General features: G+C 30.5%; 1 protein-coding gene and 1 non-coding gene across 2 annotated transcripts in view; one reads left to right on the top strand and one right to left on the bottom strand.

Moving 5' to 3' along the window:
* Trnan-guu lies at positions 1-73 on the bottom strand. Its single transcript has one exon. It is a non-coding gene; the product is annotated as a tRNA-Asn (tRNA).
* A 9,568-nt stretch (positions 74-9,641) lies between these two features.
* The window catches only part of LOC112599386 (skin secretory protein xP2-like), a 2,723-nt gene continuing 1,326 nt past the window's right edge, over positions 9,642-11,038 (top strand). The window contains exons 1-2 of the mRNA XM_025346275.1: positions 9,642-9,738; positions 9,982-10,975. Coding sequence (XP_025202060.1) covers positions 9,730-9,738; positions 9,982-10,975 — 1,003 coding nt within the window. The 5' untranslated portion in view covers positions 9,642-9,729. The remainder of the gene's footprint in view (positions 9,739-9,981; positions 10,976-11,038) is intronic.

Raw genomic sequence — 11,038 nt, 5'->3', positions numbered from 1 at the left:
CGCCCCCGGGTGGGCTCGAACCACCAACCTTTCGGTTAACAGCCGAACGCGCTAGCCATTGCGCCACGGAGGCCGCTTGGGTTTTTTGGTAAAAAATAGGTAAAATAGATTATTTTTTTATAGAGGCATAAAAATATACTTATTGGTCGTTTTCTTATTATCCCATTAAGAGACCCGCATGTATTATATCATTTATATCTGTCTTACATACATACAACATAGCAAATTTTCGTTCAGAAAAATCCATTTTATGTTGTTAGCTTTAACATTTGAGTAAATTTACCTATTATCAAACTTAAATGTAAGAATTTTATGTAGGCAATGACATACCTACGCTTTTGTTAATATTATAATTTTAAAGTGAGTTATGACTATTATGAGCATTTTAAAGTTTCAATATCTTATATGGCTATAACTCAGCTTAAACTTAAAATATCAATAAAATCCTATGTCATTGCCTAGATAAGTAACAGTTAGTGCTGCAGAGACACCATTCCTTCGGTATCGGACATCGGTTGTTGTGTATAGTTCCGTTAGACACAAAATGCAGGAATTCTTCCTAACGATTTTATGCGTCTGTATATTTATTATTACTGTGTTGTTTGGTAGATCCAGTTGTTTTGTAGACTCCATTCGGTGGGCACGTGTTTGATTGCGTGAAAACCTACCTAACGATCGCATGCTTTCATTACGTTAAGTAACGATATTGGTAGTTAAAGATGACGAGCGGAGAAGGGGGGGGGGTTGTAAACTTTCGGATTTTCAAGTAAGCCTATAAGCTATATGTATATACGCATCTCGTCACACCAATGGAGAATGCCATTACAAACTTATTGACCTAGGAAATCCTCAACGGCGCGTAAACTTCGCATTTATGACGAAGTAACGTGTAAATAAATGGCTGAAGATGATTATGGAAAACTCATCGGATGCTTTAAGAGTAATTCTTGCACCTCGTTCGCGGATACTATACGACGAGAACCTCGTCGGGTATTATAGAATTATGTGAAAGCGCCGAGTTCTCGACCGGTGCTTTATTATACGATCAACCAAACCGGCTCCAGGACCGGAGACCGTCGAACATCTTCGACGTCCGTAATTGTTATTTATGTATATAATCCACTTGACGCTGGCCGCGAATTTCTATAGCGTACAAAAAATTATTTTCACAACATTTAATACAAAATGAATTATTTTTTATCTTAGTAAGACACAGATAAATTATAATATAAAATTATCAATGATCGTATTAATATTATAAAATAGATAAAAAATATATACGATTATTTCTGAGACAAAAAATAATAAATATATATTTATTATTTTATTATCTTGGCATCGCCGTTGATACGAATTAATCGGAATTCGCTTTCACTGTAATTTTTCACTCATCCGCGAAATCGTTTTTATTAGTTTTCTTGTATAATTTCGAGCATATACGCGTAAACGTTTTAAATTTATATTATTAGCATATTATCTTAAACCACCGCAGACGCCTGATCTGATCTACGTAGATGAACAAATTCAAACCTACGTACACATAATATAATATATGTGTCATGAAATAAATTATATTCACTGCAATAGTATCGGAGCAGTTATATAAAAATTTGTGTTTGACAAAAACAATCGAATGAAATTTGTAAACACAAATTATAATATTATATTACGATGATAAATATCGTACGTGAGATAATATAGCTTCAAACAGAAGTACAATTATTGAATATAGTATAGTATTTTATAAGTACTTGGTTGCAGGCAAACCTCAGTGCGTTGAGACACTTACGTAAATTACACGGACCAACGGAAGGATGTGTGATTACGGTCTGCAACTATTCTCCAACTATTTTACACATATTATTATTTATCTGTATAATAAAAAACCAGTAATTGGTAGTGTAAAAAGTTTGGCGACCCAAAGCGGAACGGTCGATGTGGGTGGTTGATTTAAAATTACTATCATAATGTAGTGAATTGATAGATCTCCGTTAACGTGAATTATTAAATTTAATTCTACGGTTGTGTATATTAGATGAATTTTTAAATAAAGAGATAAAAAAAAGATGATTACAGAATGTTCAAAATATTTGCGACCTATACGTCGTATTAGATTAAGGAATAAAAATCGTCGATAATTTTTCGAAATTACAAAACCTTGTTAATAAAACAAACAAAAATAACAATGTCATCATGATCTTATTTAATATTTACGTTACTACCAAGCAATTGAGCAGGAATGGCCAACGTACGAAAGCACATAGTTTTTATCAAACCGATTTTAAAAGATTTAGTATATATTTCAGTCATACACTGTATACAGTACTTTTTCTAACATAGTGTACATTTACCGTATATATCTAATATGTTACTATTATCTTCACAGGTCTTAAATTTTAAAAAACGAGACGGGTCAGTGGTCACGGACGATGCGCTCGGCGGTATGTCGCCCGTGTGAATGATCTCTGGAAACTTCCTGACGACTGACCACTCTGGCGGCCGGACAGGCGCCCGGTTGCTTTGGTGACGTGGAGCGATGACGAACGTCAGCGGCGTTAAGCCCTCAAAAACTAGACGCTTCACGGGGTCTGACGGTGTGTGACTCCGCCACTCAGACTGCTATCCGATGGTGGATGCGGTCAACTACTAGAGTACTAGACGCCAGTGGCGAAACCCCGGAAGAGTACATCCGATTGTGGCGCGATTTATTTATTTCTTTTCCGCCACGAGGAAATCCGTATTCGACCTCGGGTGGTCACCGATTCCACAGCGTCGTAAAATCTTCGTTAGCTACGCGCTGCTTCGGTTTGCACCGTCTTTTTGTCCGCACCGCCGCCCAAGCTGTCTGGCCTATAGTCTTATGGTCATCGCATCGAGAGGCCCCCGAGCGAATGCGTTTGCGAAACTTGTCTGGTTAACTATTATATATAATATAAATGTATAAATAACTAAAAAATTACTAGTTCAAGTTTTGTATCAGGTAAAAGATAAATTAAAAGGTTTATAAAAATTAATCACTAAATAACGTACAGTAAAAAAAAAGAATCTTATTTGAAAAAAAGAATTTTGTGTCATCACATAACGCTCCTTGAATAGTGAAAAAAATGTCAACATTTTGAAAATACAATTTTAAGTAGGTATTTATTATTAAATAAAAACAATTGTGTGTGTATGAACACCGCGTATATTATAATTTATAAATTATAATAATACGAACGGTTTTTACTGTTTAGGCAAGATAGTCGTATTATACTCGTATATGATAAATTATTATGCAACTGTTCGCCGCCAACTCAAACCACTTGTTACGATATAATTATATTTCGATAATTTGTGTGCATACGCGGACCAAAAATATGTATTATATTTATATATTATGTTTAGTGGTTTATATGCCATTATATATTTTATTAGCTCCGTGTATTGCATTTCAGCGTCATCGCCATATCTAAAAAAAAAAACGCACAGTATTTATATAAGCCTATAAATTATATTATAATGTGTACGTTAACGATAAATGATAATATCATCTCGTATAGTTATAATGTTATACATATTTAAAAAAGTTGTGTAACATCGCTGCGTTTTAATGTCACATATTGTATTATTCTACACATTTTAATATTCACCTGTCAAACTTTCTCGAATCCAACGTTTTTGCATATTTTAGTACATTAGTACATTACCTATTTATAAATATGTGTAATATATGTGGATTATATGAGCGTTCACTGTCCTATGTTCGCGTTCAATAGATGTACATTTACATATTATTTTATGTATATTGTAGCGTACGCGTGAAACGTTATTTTTTATTTGTGTGAAAATTATATGAAACATGTTGTAGAAATTGTGTATACACGTGTACTTACCTAATCTGATAAATACCGATTGATAAATATCAAAATATAAAAACAGATTTTTACAAGCATAGAACATATAAGTACGACATAATTACAGCACTATACTATATAATTGGTTATTTATACAGTAGTTCTACGCTTACACACAACTATTAATGAGTAATAAAATGCCTCATGTTATAATATTTCACGATATTATACACGGATAACAGACAAAATTGAAATTTGGTTTTCAAAAACCTTCAATTGAGATTTGCTGAATTGTTAATGATATTTTCATAAGAATATACCTTAACCCTTGCAGGGCATCGATCCTCTGCAATTAGTTATAATATTAATATTTTAGTACCTGGGTAGAAAAAGTTTTACTGATTTTGCTTAAGTTAACTATTTTATACTCGTACTTACAGTGTACTGTACTACTGTGGTACCTATATTGGTTATTTATTATATATTTATATATAATAAAAGAATCCGAACTGGATAAGTACACAGCTAGTTTTCTACATAATATTATGGTGGTGTATTAGTCTGTACTGAAGTTTTAGATTTCAAAGAATCAATAAAGCGCTCCCAAGCGGAGCTCATCGATAAAACTGTGTTTTTCTGAAAATTTTACACACCCGAACATTTGTAGTTTTTTTTAACGATCTGCAAAAACATGTACACCTACATTCGATTTGAATATCGAAATAGATAATCAAAACTGGCCCTATAGCGGTAGACGTGCGCTCGTTATGCAATATTATATAAGACGGTGGACGGTGCAGGTAAAGAAAAAATGGATGGTCATCACAAACCGGTAACTGTAATAGACTTAAGTATGGAAATTTATTTCGGCCATATACCTAACATAGCGTTTTGTGCTAGACGAATGAAGTATACCGAGGAATGATACATTCTATAAGTATATATACCTATATCAATAATAATAAAAATAATCTGCAGTCGAATACTCGGATGTAAGTATGTTAGCTACCTGTGTGGGTTTCATGTGGTATTACCGTGAATACTGTGACATTTAAAATTATAATATATCAGCGCACGCGCGCAATATAGGTTCCTACCGGGTATTTTGTTAATAGTTTATGTCCGATCAAATGTCAACGAGTTACAGTCCATCCGCTTGCAATATCACAACAATATATGTTATATCATCATACAATTCACTTAATGATTTCTCTAGAAAAGAAAAAAATACTTGTGTAGTTATGCAGGAGCTGTCTAAGATGTTTAAAGTTATAATGTTATGTTTTATTATAGGCATCGTCTTATACCACAATATGTTTTCGTTTATGCGTTATGTACTGTTAATATATTTTAAAGATTTTAATCTTTAATATTATACGTAAATTTAACATACCGTATTCGTTGAAAAGATTTCAATTTCTTGCGATCGAAAATTATCAAACTTAAAATAAGTGTGATTCACTTGCGAGTTGAGTTTTTTTTGAACGATAAGCATATTTTTTCTTTAAAAAATAATGACAACGTGCAACAGAGTGATAGGATAACCTAAAAATTTGCTCACGATTTTGTTTGCAATTTAAAAATTCAATAAAATTATTGAAATAATGTATTATAACTAATGTATGAAATAAATAATGTATTTATATTTTGTTTTTACTTTTTAAATTTTAAGGATTTGTTTAGTATTATCTAGGCATATTATAAAGTATAAAAATCTATCAACTTAAGAATCTTTAAATACATTTTTTTTAATTGGTTTAGATAAATTGTTCTAAATGTTTCATAGTTTATTTAATTTAGTTGCCTTAAACAAAATATTTTGTATTATATATTAATAAGTTTTTTTTATAAAATATTATGTTTATATACTCTACTCAAAGATTGGCGGCTTTAATTCTTTCCTCATTTAAGTATTAATAGATAATACAACTTAAATACAACCACATAATAATTTATAAACTAATTCATCTATATTATAATTTACTATGTAACTGATATATTTATGTAATTATTTCACTATAATATACATAAATAATAAAATTTTATAATATTTCACAAAACTTGAGTAAGCTTGTATTATTGTTAGGAAACTATTTGAATTAAGTTATAAATAAATAAATATATATATATAATTTATATAATTATATAAAAGTTAAACATTTTATTAAATCTTATGATGTCTTTTGTTATTTTAATTTAATACAATTTAATAATTATAATATATTGTTTTAGTATAATAATTTGAAACTAAATCTAAAACTATTTATAATGAAAAAAGAAATCAAAATTTAATTTGTAATAACCAAATTTGAATAATATAATATATAATATTATGTAAAGTAATACAATATAATGTATTAAAGTAAATTGATGTGAAAATTAAAAACCATATATTTGGAAAATGAAAGTATGTTGAAGATTGTAAATTTTAATGGAGTAAACCCAAATGTGAATAAATAAAAAAAGTAACTCTTCAACAATTCAACTTGTTTTATAAATTATAGAAAAAATAAGGAAATTTAATACAGATTCAAATACCAGTTTCGTAATGTATTTATTGCTTATTAATTAATAATTAATTACGAAAATGTTTACACGTATTAATGAAAATACATTTAAGAAAAAATTTAGAAATTTGTGGTACACAATAACAAAAAAAAGGTCGTTCTGCTGTAGAGTATACTTATTCTTATTGAGTAAGTCACTGTAATGGGTATACTGTATACCCATTTAGTACATGTACCTATATTCAAATTTTGATTCGATGAAAAGTCATACAATTGTGAATATATAATATATTGTGTGAAATTTGTAATCAATTGGTCAAAAACTGTGTATTCACATAATATTTATCATATAGATATTAACCGAATAATAATGTCTATACATTATAATTAATAATTTATCTACCAATCGTTTCCACTTTGTTTCTGTTAAAATATTCTCAAATTTTTTTCTTTTTTTTTTTTTGTCAAAATCGTTCTAGTATTTATTATTATTATTATGATTATTATATTATAATTAATATTTTAGTATAAAAACCTTAACCATACCTATTGCCATACTGTCTCTTAACTATCAGTTAAATATTGTATACTTTATAATATATAATAACTGTTATTAAATTTTTACATTTATTTAGAATAACTTGTTTATGGAGAAATATAATATATAATACAGAAAATTATATAAAGTCATGATACATATTTTATATATTATTCTTAAAACTATGACAACCCTATTTATAACCAAACAAATACTCGATTTTGATTTAAATAACAAAAATTGTTACCTATGTATTAGAATTGTGTATTTTAAGGATACGGTGGATGTTTTCTTCATGTTTGTTTTATATAATTTTATTAACCATTAATGATTCAAATGTTATCTTTTCAGTTTATTTTGTATATAGATCTAAGAATTTTTAAAACAATTACATTAAAAATAAATTGTTACTATTCATAAACATTTGAATTTCAATATTCATAAAAAATATACATGGCACTATGTTATTTTCTTTTTTTTCTTTTCAAAAACAAACTTACGAGTATGATGATCTTGTGCTACATTTTAATTTTAAAAAGTTTCAACAAATGTATAAATTTATAATTTTTTTAATTCTACCTATATTAAGTTTATAACGTTTAATATATTATCTCATATAAATTTATCAAAAATAGTAAAAATATTTCTATGAAATTCAAATTTAACCATTAGAAGTGTTAGAAATTTTTTCTCTTTTATTAGTTAACACTATTAAATTAATTCTATACGTTTAAGTGACAATTTTATGAAACATTTCAAATTTTTGAAATTTATATTCACTCATACTAACGTTTATTGTTCATGTTTAACACACAGGTATTTCATGCATAATTAATTGCGAATATCCAAAATCTAGTGCTTCGAGAGCTATAATATAGATATTTTACGCGTAAAGATAACCTTAGTGTGAAGCGCAAAGGTCATTGCTAATGAATACTGATGTTGATTCGGTAATGAGATTGTTTGATCGAAATAGTTCAGGTTAAAATAAATATGTGTTAAAACGAGTAGCTAAGCGTAAACAATAGTATAACATTGAATTCGTCTATGAAACGTATACCTATAATACTACAATCTTAACAAAATATTTGGAGTTTTTGAAATTTTATAAAAAATTAAACTCAATATTGATCAGAATCAAAAAAAAAAAAAAATACATTTATAAATTATAGTACTTATATATAGTATATAATGTATTAACACAAAAATTATAATTATTTGCCATAATAATAGTGGTTTATTATTTATTTATATGTAACAGGCATATTGTATACCCGTATATGTATTATATTTATTCATTTAATTATAGATTTTATGATTTTTAAATTAATAACTATTTAGGTATATTTTATTGTCATCTCATTGAATATGTATAATTAAAGTAGTTAAAATCGTGAGTTTGGATTATAATTAATCAAAATATATGCCTATATAGTTAAAAGTAGATTTTTACAAAATACATTAATCATAATATTATTTACTAATATAATAAAAATAAAATGCTGAATTACAAGTAATCTTTAAGGAGACTATAGTTTTTATACTTTATTATATTCATCTAGTTTCACTATCCCCGCATTTATATTATAATGTATCATATTGACATAGGTTAAAGCCATGTTATTATTTGTGTGTAAAACGACTAGAAAAAAGAAATAAAAAAGAAAAGAAAAGCAAAATAAAGAATAATGAACTATGTGCTAAAAAAATTATGTTTTAGTTTAAAATGTTTATTATATTCTTAAATTTGTTTTGATTATCATTAAAATCCACTTAACACTTCTAAGGCGTTTAAAATGAAATTGGTTTTGTAATTTATTAGTTAAATACAAAATCATTTCCCTCTAGAATTTTGAAAATGGATGTTCTCTTTCACTTCACTTCATTTATAAACTTTGTGTAATATAATGATAAATAAAAATAATAAAATATTTTCTAATAATTTTTTAAATAATTTAAATTGTTATTGCCAGTCCTATTTCAACTATTGCAAATCAATTACAATGTGAAAAAATATATTTTATTATATGATGTACGATAAAAGTAAAAACTATTACGAATGTATTTTAAAATTATTTTAACATACAATAATGTTTTTGAGATGGATACAACTTTTTTTTTGTATCTAATCTTGATAGATTTTCGTTATAATGTTAAAGTGTTATAATTTCGTGTTGCAACCGATGAATAATAATATTATTATTATAAATTATAACACAATAACAAAAAAATATAAAATAAAAAAATAAAAATATCTTCTAATTATCGTTCATTGTTTTCCCATGAAACGAAAAAATATCATGTACTATAGAAAAACCATGCAAAACTGTCAAAATCACGAATTTACAAGACTACAATAATATTTTGATAATAATTATTAATAATTTATCATTCGTCGAGTAAGACACACGCGATATTTAATGTACTTACGTAACGCGTCTGCATCGCGTAAATACTTTAGGTGTAGTTTCGCGAACAATACGAGTAATGTAGCTATAATATTGTATCGCCGACGTTACATGATCGCCCCCTATCGAGATGATTCGCTTTATGAGAGTACCGCTTTATAGTTCAACATTTATTTTTATTTTTTTGTCGTCGGCGATGACACAACATACCGGTGGTACCTATAGAGGAAGCAGTTTAGTAGTTATTACGCCTAGTGACACTTTAAAACTGGTTATTTTCGCGATATTTTTTTTCCTATACACCGCAAACGCAGCGTACCCTACCACCCGTATATTGTAATTGTTACATGCTCGTGTTATCCATCTGGTACGACTTTACCTATATATAGCCAATTCGGTTTTCAAAAGATCATCATTCAACCGGACAACGCAGAACAGTCAACATGAAATTCGTAAGTATTCGGATAATGAAAAACAAACGATATCATATAGCTATAAAATCATACACTCATACCGATATTTATAACTATATCATATTGTATAATATATAATCAGCTCGTAGTATAAGTATACAATAATGTACTCGTATACTAAGGCTTGATGACCTCTGACTATATGCTAGCGGAGGAGTCCTATGCTATAGTTGTCAAAACTTAAAAGCTCTACTAAAAGTTATTTTTTTATATTTTTCGCAGACATCAGCTTTAGTAGTCGCTTTTGTGGTCGTAGCCCTCGTCAGGGCCGACAGCGCAGACAGCAAGACACACAAATCAGAAAAACGTGGTATCACCGCTGAACACGGTTTCGACACCGGTTTGAGCTATGGTTCCGGTCTGGGATTGGGCTCCAGTATTGGCTTATCGTCCGGATTGGCTTCCGGTTACTCCGCTCTCGGTGGATCAGCTTATGGATCGTCGTATGCTCCAGCTTACGGTGGAGTCGCAATCGCCTCTGCACCCGCCGCATACAGTGGAGTCGCAGTCGCCTCTGCACCCGCCGCATATAGTGGAGTCGCAGTCGCCTCTGCACCTGCATACAGTGGAGCAGCTATTGTTGCCGCTCCATCTACATACTCTGCCGCCCCAGCACCGACTGTCGGCCCATTGATCCCAATCTCCAAAGATATACACATCATCAACCGTCATGCCCAACACGTTTCCGCTCCGTACCCAGTCCCCGTACAAAGGAACGTTGCCATCCCAGTGCCACACCCCGTCCCTTACCCAGTAGAAAGACCATACCCAGTAAGAGTTGCCGCTCCATACCCAGTACCAGTCGAGAGGCCTGTTCCATACGCAGTTGACAGACCAGTGCCACAAGCAGTGCCTTCTCCCTACCCAGTCCCAGTCGTCCAGAACGTACCAGTACCAGTTTCCAGCCCAGTACCAGTCCCAGTCGTCAGGCGCGTTCCTGTTCCGGTTGCCACACCGGTCGTTGTTCAAGCACCTCAACCAGCTATTGCTATTGCCGCCCCAGCACCTGCATACGGAGGATACGGTCTAGGATCTACCGCCTACGACGCTAGCAGCTACGGATCCGCCGCTTTGTCTTCATACGGATCTGGTATCTCCTCGTACGGATCTTACGGACCAGCACTGTCTGCTTCCTCGTACGGTTCTTACGGATCAGCTTTGCCTTCTTCTTCATACGGATCTTACGGATCAGCTCTGCCTTCTTCTTCATATGGATCTTACGGATCCGCTCTACCTTCTTCTTCATACGGATCTTACGGATCAGCTCTGCCTTCTTCTT

This window comes from Melanaphis sacchari, unplaced genomic scaffold (genome assembly GCF_002803265.2).
Source record: "Melanaphis sacchari strain LSU unplaced genomic scaffold, SCAv2.0 Contig50_pilon_pilon, whole genome shotgun sequence".
Taxonomy (NCBI): Eukaryota; Metazoa; Arthropoda; class Insecta; order Hemiptera; family Aphididae; genus Melanaphis; species Melanaphis sacchari.
Note: the sequence above shows the minus strand (reverse complement) of the source record. Positions and strands in the feature narration are given on the sequence as shown.